This window comes from Panthera pardus, unplaced genomic scaffold (assembly GCF_024362965.1).
Source record: "Panthera pardus isolate Hobbes unplaced genomic scaffold, ASM2436296v1 HiC_scaffold_23, whole genome shotgun sequence".
Classification (NCBI taxonomy): Eukaryota; Metazoa; Chordata; class Mammalia; order Carnivora; family Felidae; genus Panthera; species Panthera pardus.
The window spans coordinates 113,988-139,597 of NW_026526799.1; the positions used below are offsets into that span (position 1 = coordinate 113,988).

Consider the following 25,610-nt stretch of genomic DNA (forward strand, 5'->3'; position numbering starts at 1 on the left):
GCAGCGCAGTGTCGACACCGAGGAGGCTCTGCAAGCCCCGCGCGCAGTGTAGACGCGGAGAAGGAGGCTCTGCAGGGAGCGGGGCGGGAGCGCAGGCGCCGCTCTGATGGCTCCATTTCGAAGCCTCATTTTTTTCTGTGTGTCTCTCCTTTCTCTTTACCGTTCATCAAGGAACATTCCAAACGTATTCGAAAACAGCGTGGCCTAAGAACCCGCAGGTGCTCCGCGTCGAGCCTCCACTGTTACCAACTCAGGGCCGACACTGCTTCCGACGCCCCCGCCCCCTCCTAAACTACCGGCGAAACACGAACCCCAGTATCGCACCCAATACACCTGGCACTTACTGAACGGCGGCGTCGGAGCGCGGAGGCCTCGTTCGGGGGGCGTGTCCGCGCGCAGCTCCGGGAGGGGGTGGGGGCGCGACCCCGCGGGAGGCGGACCGAGCCCGCCCCCCGCGAGCGCGCGCGCGCGCCCCGCCCCCCGCCCCCCGCCCGCCTCCTCCGCGGAGCGCAGCCCGCGGGCCTCGGGCGCCCACGCCGGCGGGAGGGGCCAGGGCCGCGCCCCGCGTCCCGCGTCCGCGTCCGCGTCCGGCTCCGAGCGGGCGGGCTGCGCCGGGAGCCGCCGGGGAGTCCGCCTCCGCCTGGCCGCGCCCGCCCCCCGCGAGCATGGGCGCCCACCCGCGCGCTGCCGTGGTCGCGGGGCTCCCGCCGCCCCGAGCGCTGCCGCTGCCGCTGCCGCTGCCGCTGCTCCTGCTCCTGCTGCTGTCGCCGCCAGGTACGGGCGCGGGGCCGGAGGGCCGGAGGGGCGAGGCTGCGGGGGGGACGGGAGGGAGGGCAGAGAAGGGGCGCAGGCCGGGCGGTGCGGGGTCGGGGAGGCCCGTCTCCCCTCCGGCCACCCCTCCCCGGGTCGTCTGGGTGCGAGCCGGGAGGGCCGTCGGTTCCGCTGTCTGCATCCCGCCCACCCCCTCGTCCTGTGAATAGATGGCGAAACTGAGGCCGGAGAGGGCTGAAGACTGGGCGGGTGTCACCGTCGGGAGAGGGGCGTCGCTTCGCGGCTGGGGGGCCGGCGCGCCCGCCTCTCCGCGCCCCCGGCGGCGCCTCCCTCCGGCTGTCGGGTCTCGGAGAGGGGCGCGTCCCGGACGAGCCTGCCCTGACCCCGCCGGAAGGCCTGCTGGCGGTCTGGGAGGGCGGCAGACACCGAGGGGCCCGGGATTTGGCTGCAAGGGGAGCCTGTCGGGAGCGCGCGGTTTCTGACCCCTGGACGCTGAGGACCCCACCACCGCTCGCGCAGCTTCTGTGGCCTCTCCCGGGTGTGGGAGGGGGGAGCGGGCAAGACCCCATTTCAAGATTAACCCGACTTCCCTGAGGATTCCCCTCGTCCCTCCCCCCCCACCCCCCCCCCCCCGCCCCAGTTTATCCTCAGTTCTGTAACTGGGAAGGCACACAGCTGACTCACGTGGCCTGGGGTGTGGCTAATGAACAAAGGGGGTCCCCAAGGTTTCAGAGAGGTAAGGTCTTTGCTCAGCCTGTAAAGACACACTCAGCAGGAACCACGGGTCTCAGTCCAAGATCATGGGGGCCATGCAGACACCCAGTTTCTCAGAGAGTTGGTGGCCAAACGTCCATGGGGTCCTGGGCAGATGAAGGACAGCCCCAGACCTGGGCTGCAGAACATCTGGCCCCGGGTGACCCTGGGCGGCCCTGGCGTGCGGAGTGGACTGGCCATCTCTCCATCATGGAGGTAGCAAGTGGCCGGGCCTAAGCTGGCTGCGTTTGCATCCCACCATGCCCGTAGTGACGTTGAAGGTAAGGGTGGTGCTTGAGCTCTTACGGCGTGCTAGCACTGAGAACTTCACTTAGAACGACCCTGTGAGGTGGATGCGTTTTTATAGGCAAAGACAGCGAGGCTCAGAGAGGTTAAACCCCTTGCCTGAGCTCACACAGCTTTCAAGTAGTTTGGCAGGATTCGCACCAGATCTTTCCAAATTCCAGCCCAGGCTTGTGACCACAGTTTCTCCCTGGAGGAGTGTGACCTCATGTGTCTTTTGGCCTCAGTTTCCCAGCCCGTAACTTGAGGGAGTGGGGCTCGTCTGGGAGTCCGGAGCTCCACAGAGTACCCCCAGCACGTGGTAAGGAGGCTGTAGGTGGGTGGTGTCCCTGGTGAGGGGAAAAGGGACCATTACTTCCTGCAGTGGCCATCGCCTCCGAGGCTGAGCACCGTCTGTTTGAGAGGCTGTTCGAAGATTACAACGAGATCATCCGACCTGTAGCCAACGTGTCTGACCCCGTCATCATCCAGTTTGAGGTGTCCATGTCTCAGCTGGTGAAGGTGGTGAGTGCTGGCACCGCAGGCCATGGCCATGGGGTGCGGGGCTTCTGGAAGAGGCTTCCCCAGAACCAGCCTCCTGTTTGAATTCACTGTGCACTTTTTCTCTCTCCTTCTAGGACGAAGTAAACCAGATCATGGAGACCAACCTGTGGCTCAAACAAGTAAGTGAGCGGACCCTGGGCGCTGCTGCCCCCTGGTGGTGTCTTTTGTATTTGCTGTGCGGGACCCACAAAGAGCCCAAACAGCCAGCTTCACTCTGGTGAACCCAGATCGGGGTGACTGCCTAGTATGTCTCTTCCTGGGTTTGGAGTCACGTGCACTACTCCACGCTCCCCCTGGAAGTCAGCCCCCCAAGTCACAGATGACAGATCGCAGCTTGGAGGGAGAGACCTCCTCAGCAACACAGCAAACTAGGACAGACCTGGGCCTGGAGCCCAGCCCCTGACTTTGGGCTGGTGCCTGAGGCCACCTCCTTCCCTTCTTCTTGCCAAAAATTTGCCCTTCAGTTCAAATCAGATGCTGTTGCTTTCTTTGGTAGAGTGGGAGCAGGGGCTCTGGATTTTCCTGTCCAGATTGAGGCCAAAGAAACAGGCTTCCACATGCCCCCCCCCCCACCCCGCCAGGAAGACTTTGCCCAGATCTAGGTAGATACCTCCCTGGACCAGTGTGACCCTTCGACAGCCCACACAGCCTTTCCACACCCAGAAGGCTGGAAAGCCAGGAGGGCATGGTGCCCGTTCAGCACTCTGTCCACAGGCTCACCTGTCTCTCCTCCCATCTCCCAGCCTCTATTCCCACACACTTCTCAGGCCCCGGTGGGACCATGGCTCCTTCCCCAGAACCCTTCAGACACCAGCCCCACTTAACCTGGAGGTGGAAGAGGGCTGTGTCATTAGCACCCTGCTCCTGCCAGTGGGGAACACGTCTGAAAAAGCTCCCGGAGAGCTGTTTCAGGGACGTAAATGGCAGGTGCTTACGGCACGGACCTGGCCAGCACCAGCACTGACTGGAGGAAGCACTAGTGACCCTCGCTGGTTGGTGAGGGGCTGGGCTTGCCCAGCCACGGAGGCAGTGTCTCCGGGTAGCCGGGAAGCAGCTCGCACACCCAGCCCAGTGCCATCTCCCCCACAGGCGCCCACATGAGAAGTGGGGCTCCTGGGGTCTGCAGCGTGGAGGTGGGGGCTTCCCCAGAACAGCCGGTTTCCAGGAAGGGGACCGTGCTGTCCTTCCGCTGCTGCCTCCTCTCTCCCTGCCTGCTCCCCGCAGATTTGGAATGACTACAAGCTGAAGTGGGACCCCTCTGAGTATGATGGGGCAGAGTTCATGCGTGTCCCCGCACAGAAGATCTGGAAGCCGGACATTGTGCTGTATAACAAGTAAGGGACTGCCTGGCCTTCCTGGGACCTTTCCCAAGAGGGCTTCGTTGATGTGTTAATTCCACAGGTGTTTACTGAGCACCTGCTATAGGCCAGATGCCGGAGAGAGCCACCCTGACTCCAGGACTTCACCACACACCGGGGGACAGGCATGAACTGTGATATCCAAATGTGCAGTAACAGACCGGATTGGGGCGGGGGGGAGGAAGGGCGGTCTGCTGCCAGGGCCCTCACTGGCACTTGCCCTTCCCTGTAGGTCAGGACCACGGACCACTGGGTTCCTCTGCCCCCGGTGACTGAGCCCGCAGTTTCAGGAAGCCTCTCCGCTGTATCTCACAGCGTCTTCCTCTCCAGGCGCAGCCTGCCCATCATGGTGCCCCCTAAACTGGCCTCTTTCCACATTTAAGCGTTGTTATTCGGCAAACATAAAATTTAATGGATGTTTTACAGTATGTACTAGTTTGTTCTCTGGGTATTGAAAAACATCATTTTTATACCTGTGCTTTATCTCTAAGGTTATGTTTTAACCATTAAGCACTTATCAGCAGAGCACTTCCTATAGAATTAATCTGATTTTAACGATTGAAAGCATTTCCGTGTTTAGGTTTTTATGCCAGATTAGTACAAACTCATATGCTTTAACTATTAGGACTGCAGAAGCTATGTTTTTGGCTGAGTCCCACTTTCTGGTCACTGACTAAAAGAAGGGTCTTTAGCCACTCCAAAGATGGGCCGTGTTTTATTTATTGGCTTTCCAAGGAAATACATCATTCACAAATGTTTCTTTCAGGCAACTTGTATTTATAAATTTAGTCCTCACAGAACTGGGACAAGGTAAACTCAAGTGGTTTGCAAAACATGAGCAGTCTTACCAGTCTTCTGATCCACAGGCTCTTAGGGAACTGGGCAGAGTGTTGAGAATTTTAGCTAAGCTAGAATTAAGAAAATGTGCAAAAATTTTAATGTCATGATTTGAATTTTTTTTTTAACGTTTATTTTTGAGACAGAGAGAGACAGAACATGAACAGGGGAGGGTCAGAGAGAGAGGGAGACACAGAATCGGAAGCAGGCTCCAGGCTCCGAGCCATCAGCCCAGAGCCCGACGCGGGGCTCGAACTCACGGACCGCGAGATTGTGACCTGAGCTGAAGTCGGATGCCTAACCGACTGAGCCACCCAGGCTCCCCGTGTCATGATTTGAATTTTATAGCTGTTTCCTAGCCGGCAATCTTTTTTTTTTTCCTTTTTAAAAAAATTTTTTTAATGTTTATTTATCTTTGAGACAGAGAGAGACAGAGCATGAACAGGGGAGGGTCAGAGAGAGAGGGAGACACAGAATCGGAAACAGGCTCCAGGTTCTGAGCAGTCAGCACAGAGCCCGACGCGGGGCTCGAACTCACGGACCGCGAGATCGTGACCTGAGCCGAAGTCGGATGCCTAACCGACTGAGCCACCCAGGCTCCCCGTGTCATGATTTGAATTTTATAGCTGTTTCCTAGCCGGCAATCTTGAGTGAACAGCTGGAGGACTTCAGGCTGTGAGTTTAACGCTGCTGCGTCACAGTGAAATGATTCAAATTGAATGTGGTGAGGAGCAAATAGCGTAAGGAATTTCCTTTGAGTCTGAAACTGAAGATAGGTTGTAAAGAAAGTCACCCAACCCCTCCAAGTTAGAAGTCGTTTCTCGGGACCGATCCTCCGTTGAGAGCCTCTTCGTGTTGACAGGAGAAACACCTTTTACGTCCTCGTGCCAAAGCTTCCCCTATGGTTTGTTTTCTCAAGTTCATTCTCTACCAGGATCCTCAGAAAGTGCTCATGGGCACAAGACGCCTTATGTTCTTACATGTTTATAATTCACTGCAGCCTTTTTAGAGAATATGTTCAGGTTACTTAGCTGGATAGAGAAACTCCTTGGCTGAAATCTTCCTTCATGAAAATCCTCTAAAAATGCCGACTGCTCCAGTATGAAGTGTCGCTGTCAAAATCTGATGCCAGTCAAATTGGGTGACATTGGAAGACAAGGGGCACTCTGCCGATCAGCATGTGGGGACCACAAAGTGAACCAGCTCTGTCCTGGGCGAACCGGGAGGCACAATCCTGGCAGGGGGTGTTCTTTCAGCTCAGGCACCCAAAGGCTTCTTCCTTCATCTGGAAAGTCAGCTGTTTGACTCTGTGCCACAGATGTGACACGTCTTTACTCCAGGAAAGCTGGTTTCAGGTTCTGGGTCTTAGGATTTGTTCTTTTGCTTTGGCTTTTCTCTCCAGGAACTCCATCTTTGTGTACGTCAGAACTTCACCCACATTCTCTGTTCTTGCTCAAGTTCTTGTTTCTGTTTGATGTAAAACCTGCTCTCTCTCTCTCTGGTTTCATTCCTGTGACTGCGCTTTCTCTGGCACCTTGTTTCTTTTAGCCGTTGCTTCTAAGATGGTTTTTGACTCTTTCCTAAGTTGCCGGCTCTTGATACACCTGCTGTTGTCTGGCCAGGTTATTTAACATTTTCTGATTATGCTGCTCCTTCATGGCTTCCAGAGATCACTTAGCACTTCTTAATCTGTAATCCCAGGTAGGCTGTCACTGTCACCTGTTCTGGGCCTGTCCTGTTGGGGTATGGCTTCTCTGCTTGTGATTCAGATATTCATCTTCACGCATTTCTCACAATATTTCTTACGATACAACCTAATCCTTTTCCACTGCTCTTGTTGAAATAGGTGGCCTTTGCTAAACGTTTAGGACAGGCTCCCAGACGGAACAGGGTGGGTGGGGGTCTCTTTTCATCAGCTTGAGGGCCCCTGGGAAGGCAGGCTTCTGGGCCTGAGCCCAGCCGCTGCTGGATGCCTGCTTCTCTAGCTTGTAACCCATATTTCTCTTCTCAGCCTGTTTCTGACCTGGTTTAACTTGGGTCCTACCCTAAGCAGTGTTTTTCTGGGCGGGTCTCAGTCCTTCCAGAAGGGAGTCTGGGCGGGGCGGGGGGGGGAACCCTCGAGCCCACACCAGCCCCCGAAGGCCTTCCCTGCAGACCGCCAGTGGGCCCCACCACCTTTTTGGTTCCCTCCCCAAAACTGGAAGCTGTAAGGCCTGTGTTTCACTGTTCCCCTTGCTGAGGAGTCAACGCAGACTGAGGTCCTCTTTTCTGAGGGACAGATGCTTCTTGGTGGCTTCTGTGCCTGGGGCTCTTTCCCTGGCGGCCACCACCTCCAGCTGATCCTGCATGGTCCAGGCAGGCTGCCCTGGGGTTGCTCACTGGACCCCACCCGCTCGTGGGAGGCTGCATGTAACCTGGCTGTGATGACATGGTCACAGGCTCTTCTTTGCTGGGAACTTGGAGAATGTTCACACCACTCACCACCCTTGCCTGCCCCGAAGCCCAGTCTCCCTTAGAATGAGCCCTCAGCTGGTTGTGTGCACCCTCCTGGGCGTCTCTTTTTTGACAGCCTCGCACATGGGCTCCTGGACCCCTCCCACCCCCGCTGGCTCTTACTGCCGACCATCCCCTGGACACCCCAAGGGCGAGACCATGGATTTTCTGGTCATTCTTTTTAGTCCACGAGACCCACCAGGTGCCCTGTCTGTGGCTGAGGCTGTGCCACACCCCAGGGCCCAGCAGGGTCTTGGCCTTGCCCGTCTACCAGTGGCAGAGAGCAGAGGCCCTGCGCTCTGACCTTTTGATCCCCGGTCAGTAAAGCGAGGGGCTGGACTAAGGCAGGTGCTGGCATGGGGCTCCTGTGAAGGACTGGGTCAGTGTTTTACATCTGTGGGCTGGCCTCTGCCTCTGAAAGCAGCCTCCCTGTAAATGTCTTCACAGAAGGGGCAGGCCTGCGGGCCGCACTAAGAGGTCCCCTTCTGTCCTGACGTTTTGTTGACCCAGGACACTGTCTTCCAAGGCAGTGAGGGCTGCGTGGGCCCTCCCCGCACCCCTCCCCTTACCATGTGAGGACGGAGGGCACAGCAGGACTGTTGTCAGGACCAAACATGAACAAAGCCAGCAGGGCCCCTCTGGACGAACCGGCCGACCAGACAAGAGGGAGGCGGCAGCCTGGGGTCTTAACTGGTAGCATCTGTCCTCCACGGAGGCACAGGAAGGGGAGGGCCAGACAGCAGATGGAGGACATGGGCAGGACACGTCCCCTCCTGTCTCCACGTGTTACTAAATCACAGCAGGAACACACGGAGATCCCTGCATGTTTGGGTCTGTCACGTGCGTCAGCTCTTCAGGCAGATGGGTGGTGGCTCCTTCTAAAGGGTCTGAACTCTATGCCGCCAGCAGAGCTGACCCAGGGACATGTGTGGAGCCTGCCCCGGGCAAGGCCACCACTTGAGGGCCGGCTGCTCTGACTCTCAGATGCAGGACTTGGTACATCGGTCTCTGCATAAAAGGAGAGTGTGGGTATTGCAGGGAGACGAGACCTGGAGAGAAACCAGGGAAAGATCAGGAAACTGAAGGCACGGGAGCCCGTTGTGCTGGATTTGAAAGACAAGGCATCAGAAAACATGATTGTTCAACCCGGGGGGGGGGGGGGGGGGACACAGGGTCACAGTTCAGGTCTGGTGGGAGCCCATCTGCCAGGGCTCAGTATGGTGGGAGCGGGCTCCCCACAGCTGGGCCTCACGCACGTGCGTGCACATACACAGGAGGTGCCCATGCGGAGACTGAACGAGGCTTTAACGGGATCCAAACCGCAGCAGAAGGAGGGCCAGATATCCCCAAAGGTTTCCTGCCTCGAGGACAACATTCATCTCATTTCTTTAAAGGGGAAAAAATCCCTTTCTGGCACTTGAGACGGTCTCTGTCGATATCAAGGCCAAGTTATATTGAAAACAAACCAGTGACCTGCCAGGGGTGGGGGAAGCATGTCCGATTGTTGCAGGAATGGAGCCTCGGGCCTCAGTGTCCCCGTCGGTCAGTGGGGAGGTGAACCGGGTGACCGTGCATGGCACATGGGGCTCTCCCGTTCTGTGGTTTTATAAGCCACCACTTGCTGCCTACTGCGGGTGGTGTGAGAAGCTGGCCCGGGCGACCGCATGGTAACGACTGTGTGTCATTTGCCACCTGTCTCTGCAGTGCTGTTGGGGACTTCCAGGTGGACGACAAGACCAAAGCTTTACTCAAGTACACAGGGGAGGTGACTTGGATGCCCCCCGCCATCTTTAAGAGCTCGTGCAAAATCGACGTGACCTACTTTCCATTTGATTACCAGAACTGCACCATGAAGTTCGGCTCCTGGTCCTACGACAAGGCAAAAATCGACCTGGTCTTGATCGGCTCTTCCATGAACCTCAAGGAGTACTGGGAGAGCGGCGAGTGGGCAGTCATCAAAGCCCCGGGCTACAAGCACGACATCAAGTACAACTGCTGTGAGGAGATCTACCCCGACATCACGTACTCGCTCTACATCCGACGCCTGCCCCTCTTCTACACCATCAACCTCATCATCCCCTGCCTGCTCATCTCCTTCCTGACCGTGCTGGTCTTCTACCTGCCTTCCGACTGCGGCGAGAAGGTGACCCTCTGCATCTCGGTCCTCCTCTCGCTGACCGTGTTTCTCCTGGTCATCACCGAGACGATCCCTTCCACCTCGCTGGTGATTCCCCTCATTGGCGAGTACCTCCTGTTCACCATGATTTTCGTGACCCTGTCCATCGTCATCACCGTCTTCGTGCTCAACGTGCACTACAGAACCCCGACCACGCACACCATGCCCGCATGGGTGAAGACTGTTTTTCTGCACGTGCTTCCCAGGGTCATGTTCATGACCAGGCCCGCGAGCAGCGAAGGCCACACCCAGAGGCCAAGGCCCTCCTACAGTGCTGAGCTCTCAAATCTGAACTGCTTCAGCCGCACGGAGTCCAGAGGCTGCAAGGAAGGCTGTCCCTGCCAGGACGGAATGTGTGGCCACTGCCACCACCGCAGAATAAAAATCTCAAACTTCAGTGCCAACCTCCCGAGAAGCTCCAGTTCTGAGACTGTCAACGCTGTGCTGTCCCTATCTGCTCTGTCACCGGAAATCAAAGACGCCATCCAGAGTGTCAAGTATATTGCCGAAAATATGAAAGCACAAAATGAAGCCAAAGAGGTAAGGATGTGTTATTACATCAGTCGTTTGTTCATTCGACAAACATCTGAGGTGGGTCAGGAGTCAGCAGCCTGTGCTTGGACCGGCCCCTCCATTTACCAGGTAGGGGTCCCTGGACGTGTGCCTCACTTACCGGAGCCAGTCCCCTCGTGCGCACAGTGGGACGACAGAGCCCGTCAGTGTGCCCTGGCGTTGGCCCCTGAGCTGCCAGCCGTCTGGGCCATCAGGACAGTGCCAACACACTCGGTCAGGAGATGAGCCGGAAAAGGGCACGAGACCAGCCGGTTTGACAGCTTTTACTTTCCGATTGTGTTTTTTCCCTTACTGAGGTATAAAGTGTATGCCTGTTAAGTGTACACGTCTTCACATTAGGTGTTCTCCCATGTAACCCTGAGTGCAGCAAGCACATGGGATGTGTCCCGTGCCCCTTCCCAGGCAGCAGCCCCTCCCCCTTGCTAATCACTGATCTGACCTCCTCGATTGGTTAGTTTTACCTCTTCTTGAACCTCATGTAGATGGAACTCCATACTACAGACCCTTTCACATCTGACCTCTTTCATTCAACAAAATGCCTTGAGGCTTATCATCTTCGTGGATTTTACTGGTGGATAGTATTCTACGCTAGGGCTGCGCCACCTTCTGTCTGTTTATTCTACAGTTGTTGGACATGGGCTATTTCTAGCTTGGGGCTGTTGTGAGGGAAGCCTCCATAAATATTCTTACACGTCTTTTGGTGAACACGTATACTCATTTCCCCCGAATGTACACCTAGGGGTGGGATTGCTGGATCACTGGAGAGATGTATTTTTAACTTCAGCGGCTACTGTAAGGTTTCCGAAGCGTCTGATGCATTGATACCCCACCCTGGGCAACGTTTGAGAGTCCACTTGCCGCACATCCTCACCCACATGTGTGAAGGGGTCCCTCATCGCCGTTTAATTAGCTTTTCCCTGTTGAGTAACGATTAGGAATCTTCTTCCTATGCTTACTGGCCATTTGTACATCTTCTTTTGTGAATTATCTAGTCAAACTCTTTTGCTCATTTTAATTGGGTGAACTTCGATTTCCTCCGAAGATCTTATGCTAGAATTAATGTCAAGTATTAGGAATAGCGAAGTTTTACACTTAATAATATCAAATGTCTGGCTGCTCCCTGACCCTGTTTACCCCCAAGGTTATCAGAATCAGATCTGATAATTTTATGAGAAGTTTTGCTTTAAAATTAATTGGCTCCGCCTTAAGCTGCTTATTAGCAAAGAGCTAATTAACTGATCATTTCGGCTCCTCACACACTGTAGGTGATTACCGTTGACAGGGAATGACTGGGGCCTCTTATTATACCCTGAATGGCACATGAAAGTGAAGGAAACAGGAGGGAGAGAGCAACAGCTGTCTGTCCATGCACCCCCCCACCGGCACAGTTGTGAGCCCACCATGTGACTCTACAAAGGCAGAGCCTCCTGCTGAGCCTGTAATTTAGCCAACAGGTCACGCACACCTTTAACTTCAGCTGAAGCAACCGCTGGAGCGTAAGTAAATGATCCGTGAACATCTCTCGTTTGTGTAACACTGACAACGTTTGCAGGTGCTCTCTACCCCTTTCTTTGTCCATCTTGAAAAGAATCATTCCAGGTAGCAAAAATTTAATAAAGATTGAGATCTAAATACTGAAGACTCCATCAAGTTACTAGAAATTAACTCTATTTCAAAAATTACTTACTAGGCACCTGACAAAGTGTTAGTTTCACGAGGGTCTAAGACCTATTGTACAAAAGGACATTTTAAAGATCGTTACTAAAAGGGAAGCCACAACCAAATGCCAAGAAGATACATTAGTGGCAAACTGTGGCAAGTGGTTCATCTCAAGGGGCAACCACAGCTCATCTCTGGTCATCTGTCATCACAGGGGACTTGGGCCCAGTCATAGCTCTCCCATTTTTCCAGAAATAGAAATTGGCCCACAGGCCAGCAGAGCGCAGTCTGTCCATGCCGAGAAGACTCGAGCTATCGGAAGAAGGTCTTCTTTGCCTGTGTTGTGTGACTGCCACGCCACCAACACGGTTTTCCAGAGAGGCTTTACCTTCCTGGGTCTACAGCTCAGCATGGCTGGTTCGCACTGTGCGTGGCCCCCAGGAACCTCACTGAAGGGCTGCTTTCCCAGGCCGCCTCCTGAGGGTGTGGGGAGCCCGTGTGTGACTGCCATGGCCCTCCCGGCAGGGGAACACCATGGTGGCTGCCTGCCTTGGCTGTTCCCTTCTCCGGGCTGTTCGTGTGGGTCACTGCTTGCTCACGTTTGGCCGTATTAGTAAGAAGTTTAATTACTGTTAATACGCAAACTGGGGTCGCACGGAAGCGCTCTTTGTTGGCGGTGTGTCTTTCACCCTGGGGCGGGCTCCACCATGTGAGCAGTTCTCTCAGTCTTGGAGGTGTGCCCAGGCCAGAGCCACGGTCTTCTGAGCTGACATTCTGAGATAGCTGGCTTCCTGTTGGGCTGAGACACACATGCAGACACATACAGATACGCCTCTGCGTGTCTACATCTGTATACAGGTGTGCACGTGGATCTCTACGCGCATATTTTCATTCCTTCCAGAGTCTGACTTTTGATCAGTGATTTGGGAGTTCCCATTTGTTGTAACTACTGTTTGATCAAGGCTAAATTTCTGTCATCTTACTGCATGTTTCCCACTCATTTTTCTTCTTTGCCTCAGTTCGTGCTGAGCACTGGGAAGTCTGAATTGTTTCTGCTGGCTGGAAAGCCATGTGTTCCGTTTCTGTTCTGGAAGCTGTGCCTCAGAGACTTAGACCCACGTGCGAGCTCTTCCAGATCAGTCTCCTCACTCCTTTGCATCTTGCCCCTGACCCCACTGTCCTCCCCTCTGGTCTTCCTTACTGCCCGGCCACACTGGATATGACCAGAGCTTCAGTTGTGGATTTGGGGGAATACAGCTTTGGGTTTTGCCAACCCTTTCTCTAGTCTATATCATTTTTTTTTTTTTTTTACGTCATCTTCACTAAACCACTGACTTACCCCCCTGCCCTCCTGGCTTTCTCTCCGCACTGACCCACCTTGATCCCAAGTGTTCATGGTTAAACCTTCTGAGGCCTGTAGGCTTAAAAGTGTAAAAACTCATTTTTAAGGGAGTTTAGCTGGATACAAAATTCTAGAAGTTCTTTTTCTTAAATACTTAAAAAACCCTCCTCCGTTGCCTTTTTGCTTCAGTATCACTAATGAAGTTTTAAGTTAATCTGAACGCTGTTTCTTTGCGATGAATCGATTCTATCTGGAAGCTACTGGAATTTGTAGAGAAATCCAGTGACCTCAAACACAGTCTGTTGGTGTGGATCTCTCCTAAACTGTTCGGCATCCTTAGGAGCCATTTTATCCTGAGGTTTTTCATCTTTGGTTCTGAGGGAATCGAGGTTTCCTCCGTGAAGATTTCCCATCCCCCATGTCTCTCCCTGAACTGCACACGTCTGCTTCCAGCCCCCCACCTCTTCCTTCCTGCCACCCTCACCCCTCCTCACGGGTTCCTTTCTGCCAGCTGTCCCCATCCTGAGTCTTTTCCTCCACTTTTCTGTCACATTTTTACTTGGTTCTTCTGTGACATTGCTTCATGTTCCCTATGCTCTCTCTGATCTCTGGGGTGTCCTCTGTAGTTTAAACCCTTAACCTGTCTGTCCTGTGAATTTCCTTCCAGATAGTTATGTTTGTATTCTGAGGCCTGTAAACTCACTTTTTCAGGGGCATCAGCCTTGCTGGATGGTATTTGGGGAGGCTCCACAAGGCAGGAGGCCCATGTGGCCAGACTGGACTAGGCCTCCCTTCAAAGGTGCTTCCTTCCCTCCAGGTGACCTTGTCCCTCAAGGGATGTCTCTCAACCTCCCAGCTTTTCACCTCAGCCAGGCTGTCCTCACTCACACATTACCTGCGTCTCTGGGCTGGGACCAGGCAGGGAGCAAAGAGGCAGAGCCGTAGGGGTGAGAACAGCACAGCCCAAATCTCCCCGACCCCCGCCCTGTCCCTGAGGCCCTCCTCTGGCCGCCCCCTAGTGGAACCCGGCGGGTGCCACAGCCTCTAACATACGGGCTCCCCTTGCTTCTGGGACATCTCTAGGGCCGGGCGAGAAGGAGCCAAGAGCTTGCACTAGTTCCCCGTTTTGCCTGACGCTTCTCTGTCATCATTAGTCCCAAAGTTTCCGGGCCCATAGGATGCCTTCAGGACTTTCAGAGTTAGACACAAATTGTCACCCAGCTGTGTTTGTGCAGTACATTTGTGCTCACGTGGAAAACTCGAGTCCCGTCTGTGTTCGCCAGGCAAAGCCGTGCAAATTGCTGTCAGAGGAAGATCTGTGGTTGGATGAGGGTCATCTTTTTTTTTTTTTTTTTTAAATCAGTGTGACTATCGATAGGTACTATTCATTAAGGACTCTGTGCCAGAACATTATTTCACTTAATCCTCATCATAACCCTCTGAGGGGAGTACTGTTCTTATCTGCATTTCACAGATGGGGAAACTGAGGCAAAGAGAGGTCACATAACTTACCCAGGTTCTCAGACGCTGCGATGAAAATCAAAGCCTACCTGCTACAGCCTTAGGAGGGTTAGCTGGTAGGGGTGGGTGGGAACCACAGGTTCATTGTGTGTTTGAGGCACTTCGAAACCAGTCTTAGGAATTCACACAAAGTACTAGCGTTATAATTCTAATTTTAGCCAAATTCCTTAGTATCTTCAGGAGGACACATCTCCAGTTCATGGCAGTAAAAGAAAATCCTTGTCTCCCGGTCCCACTTCAGTGTATTTAATTAAATCACTAAATCACATGCTGCCTCTTTTTTATGTGATTATTTCTTCAAAATCAGTTGATTCATTGGTTCTCTCTTCCTCAATTCAATTACAGTTTCCTTGTCTTCCCAGTTGTCTAGGAGTGTAATTAACATACAATTCCCCTTCCTATTTCAAGCCTGAATTAGGGCTGTATTATAGACAATTAGTCTTGCTCTTTCTACCGTCTTTTACTTTATTGTCAGCAATTATTTCTGATTTTCAGCCTGTCCTCTCACTGTTCAGAGTTCCACGATACTTTGGCCTTAGTGTTGAAGAAGATATTTGGTTAGCTGGGCAGGGCCAGGGGGCAGAGGGAGAGAGATGATGGCCTTGCCCTGCTTTACTTATTTCCTTTTGGAACAGATGTTAAATGGAAATTAGTATCTAACACTGGATAAGAACCAGCACTTTGAAGCAATGGTAAACGATGGTTGGATTGTATTAGTTATTCTAACAAAGTCCAGGAGTCCACAAGTCAAGTAACTGGTTTTCCTAACTTTATAAATTAGAATACAGTTTAGAAAAAAATAGGTTATGTATACATGAAGACATTTCTGGTTGTTTCATTTTTTGTTTATTTTTAAGTAAGCTGTATGCCCAACTCAGGGCTTGAACTCACAGCCCTGAGATCAAGAGCTGTTACACCCTACCGCCTGAGCCAGCCAGGCGCCCCAAGAAATTTCTGATTCAAAACAGACCGAATGTGAATATTTTATACCTGCCTCTTGTAATGCATAAAGGGGGACTCGAGAACAGTGTTTCCTCAGACTCCATTAGGAAACAGGGTTTCTTGCAGAATGGCTTCCGCTGCCACCACATATTTATTCGCTATTCAGTTCTGAAAATGTGTCCACTCTGCCCTTCCCTTCCTGCTTTACATTTTCCTCTTTCACAATTTTTGCTTTTGTTTTTGTTTTCCAGATTCAAGATGATTGGAAGTATGTCGCCATGGTTATTGATCGAATTTTTCTGTGGGTTTTCATCCTGGTGTGCATTCTAGGGACAGCAGGATTGTTTCTGCAACCTTTGATGGCAAGGGATGACGCTTAAGCACCAAACTGTGTTTGCCAGAGGCCTCCTGGCATGCAGAGGGGCACTCGTTTGTTTTTATTGTGTAAAATACACTTGGCCATAAAATGTACCATCTTCACCGTGTTCAGGCCCACAGCTCGGTGGTGTTAAATAGTCATCGTTGTGCAGCCGCCACCGCCATCTCCAGGACTCTTCGTCTTGTAAGACCGCATCTCCGCACCCACTGAACACTAACTCCCTGTCCCCTCTCCCCCTGAAACCCACATTATACTGTTTTGACTACTTTAAGTACCATATAAGCAGAAGTGCACACTATTTGTCTTTCTGTGATCGGCCAGTTTCATTCAGCATCATGTCCTCCGGGCTCACCCATGTTGGAGCAGGCGTCAGAATCTCCTTTCTTTTTAAGGCTCAGCCGTGTTCCATTGCACGTCTATTCATGTTGCTTATCCGCTCATCTGGCAGGGGACGCTGGGGCGGCCCCCACATTTTGGCTGTTACAGATACGTGTGCATCCATGTTCACAGCAACATTATCTGTTTGAGACCCTGCCCTCGATTCATTAGGATATATGCCCAGAGGCGGAATTGTTGGGTCCTGTAGTAATTCTATTTTCAACTTTCTGAGGAACAACCGTATTGTTTTCCAGGATGGCTGCACCAGTTTGCATTCCCACAGGGGCTCCAATTCTCCGCATCCTCATCAACATTTGTATTCTGTTTTTTTTTTACAATAGTCATCCTAACGTGTGTGAGGTGGTATCTCACTGTGGTTTTGATGTGCATTTATGTAACGATTAGTGATGCGAAGCATCTTCTCCTGTGCTTATTGGCCGTTTGTGTGTCTCTTTGGAGAGGTGTCTGTTCAGGTCCTTTTCCACTTTTTTTTTTTTTTTAAGCTTATTTTAAAGAGCACAAGCAGGTGAGGGGCAGAGAGGGAGGAGACAGGATTTGAAGCCAGCTCTGCGCTGACAGCAGAGAGCTCAATGCGGGGCTCAAACTCACAAGCCAAGCTATTGAGATCACAACCTCAGCTGTGAGTCAGACGCTCAACTGACTGAGCCACCCAGGCGCCCTTTCTTTTCCACTTCTCAATTGGGTTAATTGTGGTTTTTAGTTAAGTTTTAGGAGTTCTCTATATGTTCCAGATATTAATCTCCTATCAGAAACAAGATTTGCAAATATTTTCTCCCACTCTATGGGGTGCCTTTTCACTCTGTTGATAGTGTCTTCTGATGCACACAATTTTTAACTTTTCATTAAGTCCAGTTTATCAACTTTTTGTTAGCTGTGTTCTTCTGTGTCATATCCGAGAAATCACTACCAAATCCAGTCTTGTAAAGAATCTGTCCTGTTTTCTTCCAGGAGTTTTACTGTTTAACTCTTACATTTAGGCTCTTTCTCACACTTTCTATCATCAAGTTACTGGCACTGTTTTTAGCTTTCAAGGTTTACTTATTTATCCATTTGTCTTGGTTTTTATCAAAAGAGATTCGTGCAAGAAAAAAGTCGAGAGTATTTATTATAGATAACTGAACATTTAACCAGCCTTTTTGGTAAGGTAGAGAAACATCAAAATATAGTTCTGCAGTGTGAAGTAATATACTCTACTAAGGAATATGTAAATATGGGCTAAATATGAAAACTGTTTCCCCTTTGTGCTGGCTGAGGCATAATTGGACAGGAAAACTTGCTGCTCACAAATGTGGAAATCCATCTGGTTCAGTATCACAACAGATTTCCCAAGGGTTTTCTCACTTGGCCTGTGATCTCCTTGAAGTTTTGTACCATTTCAGCAATGCCCCACCCACTACCATTTCCTCCCATGCACTCCTTGTTCATCATTGGTTTCCAAGAGTGTGAGGGCCGTGCCTCCTTCACAGAACGCCTCAGCCTTTATCTCGCATCATCCTAAGGAACTATGCTATGAAAAGGTATGCCCAGTCACACATTCATTGCCAGTAAACCTTTGGCGCAGCATTTCTCAACCGTGGCACTATTGGCATTTGTGGCCAGATAACTCTGTGCTGGTGAGACATTGTAGGATTTTTAGCCTCCATCTGGCCTCTACCCACTAGATGCCAAGAACATACCCCCGGGTCCCTTGCCAGTTATAACAACCAAAAATGTCTCCAAAAATTAAGTGGTCCCTCAAGCACAAAACTGTGCCCGATTGAGAACCACTGCTGTAGACAGATTATTAAGAAGACAGTATTCCAGTATGGAGTACTGCAGTTCTGAATCTGAATAGGTAGGAGATGAGGGTTTGCAGAGACCATTTTAATCTTCTCACTAGTCATTTTGATGTTTTGGCTTTGCGAAAATAAAACTGACAAAATTGCAGCCAACTGTGACTCATGTTTTGGTAAGTCAAAGGAAGATTTCTACAAAATTTACTCACCTATAGAAATTTTAAGTAACAGTAACAGAGGTAGAAGAATCAGGGATATATACGTGCTAAGAGATCTAACAGGCATTTAAACTCATCAAACCAGACTTTCACTCATTAAATGACATTACACATGTACCTACAATAAAATACAAATGAGACAGGATCCCCTCTGCCTTCCAAAGAGTTTTGACCTGACCTTAGATGGGTTACTTACTATAAATAAGGCATCTGTTCTCTCAAGGGCTAAGAGTTCCAGATAAAATGCAGAGCTTCAACAGTGTTTTATTCCTGATCGTAGCTGAATCAGGGCATTCAGAGATGGAATCTCACTTGTTTACCTGTGACGCGTGCCACTACGGTCCTGAATGAGCAGTAATCAGTGAGACTGCACCACACCTAGAGGCCCTGCAACTCTATGGCTCCAGTACTGTGACTGCTGGAAAGAAGGAGATGAACCTATACGTGACAGCCATGTGACAATGAGCTTCCACCTAATTAGAAACCATCTTCAATCTTGGAAGATGGTTTTTCACAGTATGATTTGGTGGCATCCATGGACGTGTTTTTAAAATGGGATTCACTTAATTGTAGAGGACGCCTTCTAAGATGAAGGGTACAGAAATGCTACGGTTTATATAGAAGATGGTTAATTGTGGAAAATGTGGATAAGGGGGTTGAAGTTAATGTTAAGAAGATACTAGTGCATGTCCACAAGTTACCTATTGTGTGATTTTACAATTGAAGGTAAGCTACAAAAACAGGTAATACAATAATTGTTCAGTTTAAGCATCTAAGAAATAAAGTAAGCTTTAAAGGAATTCCCATGTTTCATTTTTTACAAGGTTGGCTATAGAAAAGCAGCATCACATTAAATTGTTATCATACCAAGGAGTTAGCTTATTTAACATAGCAGTATAATATTATGCAGAGATTGGCAGTTACTCCGTGGATACAGGACAGAAAGAAAGAAATTTAAAATGTGTACCTTTACCAAATGCAGAAAAAGTCCTGAAATCAGTCTTCAAATACAACAGGAACTTTCCAATACAATCAAAAGATGAGCTTCACCGTTGATTACGAATTGGTACTGTTTGCCGGGACACCAACATTAGGTTTTCACTAGTACAGTTCAGCTAACATTTTGCTGCTATTTTTAGCTCAAATGCTGAGTCAGCTATCACTTCAGTCATGCGGGTAAAATGTTCTCAGGGCAGTCTATTAAGATAAACCAAAGTTAGCAACTGTTAATCTGACAAAGCTTGCTTCAAATTTTAAACACAATTTCCATTTTCTAATTTTAAGGGTGCCAGAGGCATAGGTGCCTTTGGTAACTAAATTCCTACTAGGACACCACTACGGAAGGATCACTTATTTGCATCTCCAATATGAACTGGTACTATTATATTTGCCCACTTATAAATAACAGGAACGAAAAGCCCAAGAGATCCAACAATTGAAACCAGAAGAAAAGTCCATAGAAACATCCGATCAAGCACCTGTGCTATGAATTTCCAATCTTCAACCACCTGTTGCAATAAAAAAAAAAAAAAAAAAATTTTAAATACATAATTTAAAATTGTGTAATTACTTTAAGATATCACACACTGAGTCAGAGGCCAGATCACTTTCTGCCTCCCGCTACTGCCTCACAACGTAAGTGACCTTGTACTCGGAGCTCAGGGACAGACACTCCCCTGACAATCTCTAGAACATAGAGCCTCCACAAGCTTTCAGAGACGCTACACAATCTATTAATGTACTTCTTGACTTGTAATATATTACAAGTGACATTTTTTATAGACTTTTAATAAAATTAGAATATTTATACTACTTGGATATTTTATAATAAACTAAAAAAATCACTTTTATTCATATTACATACAGTTATTTCTGTCATTTTTTCTTGTCCAGCAGTGCTTACTTATTTTAATTTCCAAAGAGAATCCAGCCTGGGATTAATCTCAAGCCAAATTAACAACTGGTTGAGAATGATTAGAGGGCGCCTGGGTGGCTCAGTCGGTTAAGTGTCCGGCTCTTGATTTTGGCTCATGATCTCACAGTTCATGAAATCTGACAGTGGAAAGCCTGCTTGGGATTCTCCCTCTCTCTCCCCCCCAAAATAAATAAACTTAAAAAAAAAAAAAGGATAATAGGCATTAGCTATTAATCTTCTCACCCCACCATGTGCATCATTTGGTTTTGGATTCCCCAGGTGCTATTTTAATCTAGGCTCGAGAATCCAGATCTGCTGGCTGGACCTCATTTCGCCCCCGCTTTGCAGCCTAAGCAGGGAGCCGGCTCAGCAGTTCCAAGTGACCTCGAAGGAAGGGCTGAGACAGGCCCTGAACGCCAGAGGCTCCCCTCACAGGGCCTTCCCTGGCCCCTGCCTTTACGGAGCACGAGGTCCCCCACAACAACGCTGCCCCCTCAGCTATGAGAGAACGTGGACTCTAGGTAGCCGTCGACACTCTACTGCTTTTCTAAGTACCCCCTGAAGACAAATGCCATTTGCTGGCCCTAGGGGGATGAGCCCTGGCCCTTCAGCACAATACTTTGCAGACATTTATTAACCCAGATATTATATAATCCGGATCATTATTTAACTAATATCTATATTTTAAAGACTCCATCGATAGCTTCAGACCTTATATACTAATCGTACTACCATGAAATAGAAATTTTACAAATCCACAAACATTTAAAGTCTTTCAGAAATCGGTTATATGTTCTTTCTGTGAGGAGGACTGTAATTTTACCAGATTCACTTTGCTTCCCAAACCTGCTAGAAATTTTTCCATTTAAAAAAGGTTTGGAAATGAGAATTCATACAATTGTAATGGGGACTATTCAGAGCAAATTCAATTATGAAAATACTACTATAGTCCTAGCTTTAAAAATATCACACAGTAGGGGGCGTGTGGGTGGCTCAGTGGGTGAAGCCTCAAACTTCAGCTCAATTCATGACCTCACAGTTCATGGGTTCAAGCCCCGTGTTGGGCTCTGTGCTGACAGCTCAGAGCCTGCTTCAGATCCTCTGTCCCATTCTCTCTCTGTCCCTCCTTGCTCTCTCTCTCACACTCTCAAAAATAAACATTTTAAAAAATTTTTAATAAAAATATTACGCAATAGAAATATAGTGACGAGATTAAAATTTGACATGTTTTGAAAGAAAATTTAACATCACATTAGTAAAATGTATTCATGTTCAATTCTTACATTGTAAATATTGATCTTAAGCCAATGAGAGTTATTTTTCTATAATAAAGTTTTAAGCAAATTTTTGGTTTTAAGCAAATTAAGCATATTACTAAGCACTATTTCTAACTTTCACATGAACACTTTGACATATGATATATAACATCCAAGAATATCTTACTGCTTTCAAGTTCACTGACATTCTCTTATAAATGAACAAGAAAAAGACATATTCTAGAAAAAATACCTTGGCTGAAATTTATAGAGCCTACATTAGGCTCATTTTTTAAAAAATAAAATAGCTTTTGATAAATTATAATGCCCATCGTGCCTACAGATTACAACAGAATTCAGAAACAAAGTTACAGAAGATAGAATTAAAATAATAATGTCAGAGTCAAAAAAACAAATGGCAGTATTACCACTCTTTAGAATAGAGTAACAACAGTCGGCACAAGGCAAAGTTGCTAAGGGGAATGGAGAGGTGAGATCTGCATAGATGCCCACTGGCAGATGTTTTAACTGAAACAGATTTTGGTAAAGATCTTCCACCAAACAACGTGTCAGCAATTCTGGCCCTCAACCTACACTGAGTCTCAAGGGCCACGCTGATTACTCCCAAACTCAGAATGGAAGCGGATGAGCATTGGTAAACACAACATGTCACAAACCTCACGGACGTCATTCTCCTTCATGACGTGTCTTGTAATGTAGCGGATGGAATCAAGCGCAGCTTCCAATGCGTTTCTAGAAGACTCTGGTCTACTACCGCCCTCAGTTTCCTCTTTCTGAGTGAAGTACCTGTCTACGTGACTCCTCATGCACAGCAGTTTGGGAAGCTTGTGGAGAAACACCTTGCGGACCCAAGGTGCCATTGCATCGTGTGTTGAGGAAGAACGATGATGGATATTGATAGCGAAGACAGTCACCATGATTGACAGCGTCACAAAAATCATGGTGAACACCAGATACTCTCCGATCAGAGGTATTACTTTGGAAGACGAGGGTATGATCTCTTCAATAACCAGAAGGAAGACAGTCAGAGAGACCAGGACTGACGTGCAGAGACTGAGCTTCTCACCTTCGTTTGAGGGGAGATAGAAGACAAGCACGGTTAAAAACGAGAGCCCGATACAGGGTATAATAAGGAACAAGGTGTAAAAGAGAGGCAGACGCTTAATTACAAATGAGTAGGTGACATAAGGGTACCAGCAGGAGCCATCCGTTCTGTTTCCTTTGCTTCCCGTTGCACTCACAATCTCCCATTCTCCATTGTCAAAAAAATCTCTCTTGTCCACATCTTGGTCCTCTAAAATTAGATCAACCTGTGATCCATCGTAAGTCCAAGAACCAAATTTCATGGAGCAGTTTTGGAGATCGAATGGGAAAAACGTGACATCTATGGTGCAAGAACTTTTGTAGTTTGCCGGTGGAGTCCAGGTGACCGTGCCATCATACCTGATGACCGCTTTCGTGCTGGCCCCTTCAAAACGTCCATCTGCACTGAAATAAACACACGCACGTGACAATGCAGAGACTACACAACGCAGGCCTTCACAAGCCTGAGATGAGAGAAAGCCGACACCATGGTGTGAGATACTTTTTAAACTATTATGCTTGAGATATACCTGCTATGTGCAGGGGACTCTGTCTTAGGGACATCTTATGTAAATATCCGACTTTACTAGAACTGAACTCCTTCCACATCTACTCCAGGACTGACAGTCGATCTCTATCTCACAGAATCCTGAGATTTTAGAGGCCGAAAGATTTCCCTTTACATACAAAATATAATTAGGCTATTGAAACAATAAAATATTGGCCAGAACCTGAATCCACATTTCTAGGCTCTCCACACAGTGCTCTTCTCCTCCATCACAAATACTGGACAGTTACTACAGGGGCAGGAAGGAACATTAGCTCTAAGCTGTGCCTCTCGAGTTCTGCCCCCATGTGAGCTCCTATACTGGAAAAGTCTAGTAGGAACATAAGATTTCTATAAAATACTGTTTTTTATCTTAACACTCATGTGACTTTCGCACACTACTGTTTTATACACTCATGTTTATGTAAAAATGTTTTTCAGAGACTGGGGCGCCTCAATGGCTCAAGTCAGTTAAGCGTTGGGCTCTTGATTTCAGCTCAGGTCAGGATCTCCCAATGCGCAAGTTCAAGCCCTGCATCAGGCTCTGCACTGACAGTGCAAAGCCTGCTTGGGATTCTCTCTCTCCCTCTCTCTCTGCCCCTGCCCCACTCACATGTGTGCGCTCTCTCAAAATAAATAAATAAACTTAAAAAAAAATGTTTACTAAGACCTAGAGTAAAATGGTGCTCTGGGAAGCTATATCCTGCTACCTTATAGTTTTGTTTCCTCTTTACCTATTGAGAAACATGGAGGAAAAAGGTGTTTAGAGACTAATATTTTTCACACAGCATTTGCTCTGTCTTCATGCCAAATGCCTGCTTGCAAATAATACACGATGCTTTAGGATAAGCACAAATTCCCAAGATTTACCCTGGGGTTGTCCTAGAAAAAAATGAAACTCACACCCAGAATCATCCTTTCCCCAAGTTAAAAACCATCCTCAAAGTACACCTAGGTAGGGTGCCTTTAAGATGAGTTCACTCAACATTCCTCATCATGGCATAATCATAATACAGAATTTGAGCAAAATTAGAAGGATGCACATTTGAACATAAAGTATGACTTCAACTATTTTTTCAACGCCCCAAAATCTTGAAGGCAATCTGCCAAATATATAGTCTATTAAATAGGAGGATAAATAGGGATGCCGGGCCGCCCTAGTGTGAACCCCACCCTGCCACATGCAAACGGTGCGACCTTGGACAAGGTTATAATGCCCTCACCTGTTGGACAAGGTTATAATGCCCTCACCTGTTTCCTCCTCTGTCAGAAGTGCCATTTTAAAGGTACTGTTGGGGATCAAATGAATGAAGCAGAAAGGTACCGCACATGCGGCCAGGCACAGAGTAAGTTCTATGTGTGAGCTCGTGCAAATGGCTGCCTCTAATGCTGGAATGAATAATGCGACTGATTATAGGTGACACCCCTCCCCCAATTTTACACCTTTCTAGACTTCCCAAACGTTTTACACATTTTGGAAAGCAAAGAACACTTTAATGATCAGGAAAAAGACACCAAAAACAGGAGAGGACCCAAAGAACCTATTTGGAGGTTCACAACAGAACACAGATCAAGTCTTTTGATTTTATACGTAAACAATTTTCAGAAGGAAGAAAAATTACTAGTGGCTAATATATAAGCGTTTTCTTTTGAAAACATCAAGTAATATTCAGTAAATAAAAACCTACTTATCAAACAAAACAATGTCTGGGGTCCAGAGAGAGTCTGAAGGGACGCGTATAACTTTTATTCCGCCATAGTCGCCAGGGCGCCATCTTAACTTTACATCTCTCCACTCCTGCAGAGCAAAGACAACAGGCTCAGTTTCGATGAAATTGATAGTCATGAGTCATAAAAACTTTACTCTTTATGCCAAGTCCAGAAATCCTAGACATAAAATCATCTCTACTCGCCACAGAGAAAATTCACCTCCAAGTCCTCCTTAAGAGTACAGAAGCATAGCCCTGCCCCCGTGTGGTGACTCCAGCCCCGGTCCTCCTGAGACACAGGTGTGCGCCGTGGGTGTGTTCACAGCTCTGTTCAGCACCTCCTCTCACACCAACTGGCCACACCCAGGAGCCGCAGCCATGGGCATCTAAGGTCCAGGTTTAAGGCCTTAAACCTTTTCCATTGTCTTTTCCAGGTGCATCGTCGTGGGCTGGACTGGTGCACGCCAGGGGAACTGGATTTATTACATAGCCCACGTTTCAACACCTTGTCCACGCTCCACATGGTGACAATTCTGTGATCACGTCAAGTTAGGACTCGCACACCAAGAAAAGCATACGTGCCTCGTAGGAGTTAGAGTCAGGGAACTGGTAGCAGGTACTAAAATTAGGGATGATAAAGAAAGAGCAAAGGGAAGCACATAACAGCAGCTGAGGACAAAGCTATGATGGCATCGAAGAAAAAGCAGTCTTTTCTAAAAAGGGGCTACGTACGTAGAACTCATTCATCGCCCATTCCCATCCAGCTCCAAGTAAACACCACAATCCTCACAGAGGCCTAGACGCTGCCTACACCGCTGGCTTGCCACTGCTTCTCTGACCTCATCTACACACCCCTGCTCACCTCTACCCACAGCGAACGTGTTCTTCTCCAAGCCTGTCTACTTCCGAGGCACTGTAACAGCTTACCCGTTCCTCTTCCCCAACTCGAATGGAGTTCTTGCCAGCCGGGACTTCTGTCCATTTTGTTGCCCGTTTCCCCAGTGCCCAGAACGGCGTCGGGCAGACGGCAGCCACTC

At 48.8% G+C, this 25,610-nt stretch overlaps 2 protein-coding genes across 3 annotated transcripts in view; one reads left to right on the forward strand and one right to left on the reverse strand.

Annotated features, from left to right (window-relative positions):
* Positions 1 to 589: 589 nt before the first annotated feature.
* On the forward strand, positions 590 to 18,842 carry CHRNA3 (cholinergic receptor nicotinic alpha 3 subunit). The gene is made up of 6 exons (XM_019460522.2): positions 590 to 774; positions 2,192 to 2,331; positions 2,445 to 2,489; positions 3,595 to 3,704; positions 8,763 to 9,774; positions 15,523 to 18,842. The coding sequence occupies exons 1-6, from the start codon at positions 666 to 668 to the stop codon at positions 15,649 to 15,651; spliced, it is 1,545 nt and encodes a 514-aa protein (XP_019316067.2). The 5' UTR covers positions 590 to 665; the 3' UTR covers positions 15,652 to 18,842.
* CHRNA5 (cholinergic receptor nicotinic alpha 5 subunit) overlaps positions 17,971 to 25,610 on the reverse strand; it is a 47,984-nt gene continuing 40,344 nt past the window's right edge. The window contains exons 4-7 of one of the 2 annotated variants that reach the window (XM_053888587.1): positions 24,553 to 24,662; positions 21,891 to 22,722; positions 19,521 to 19,550; positions 17,971 to 19,239 (exon numbers count right to left, since the gene is read on the reverse strand). In XM_053888587.1, coding sequence (XP_053744562.1) covers positions 19,207 to 19,239; positions 19,521 to 19,550; positions 21,891 to 22,722; positions 24,553 to 24,662 — 1,005 coding nt within the window. In that variant the 3' untranslated portion in view covers positions 17,971 to 19,206. Of the gene's footprint in view, positions 19,240 to 19,520; positions 19,551 to 21,890; positions 22,723 to 24,552; positions 24,663 to 25,610 lie in introns of those variants that run through there. The other variant, XM_053888588.1, reaches the window with a different exon arrangement.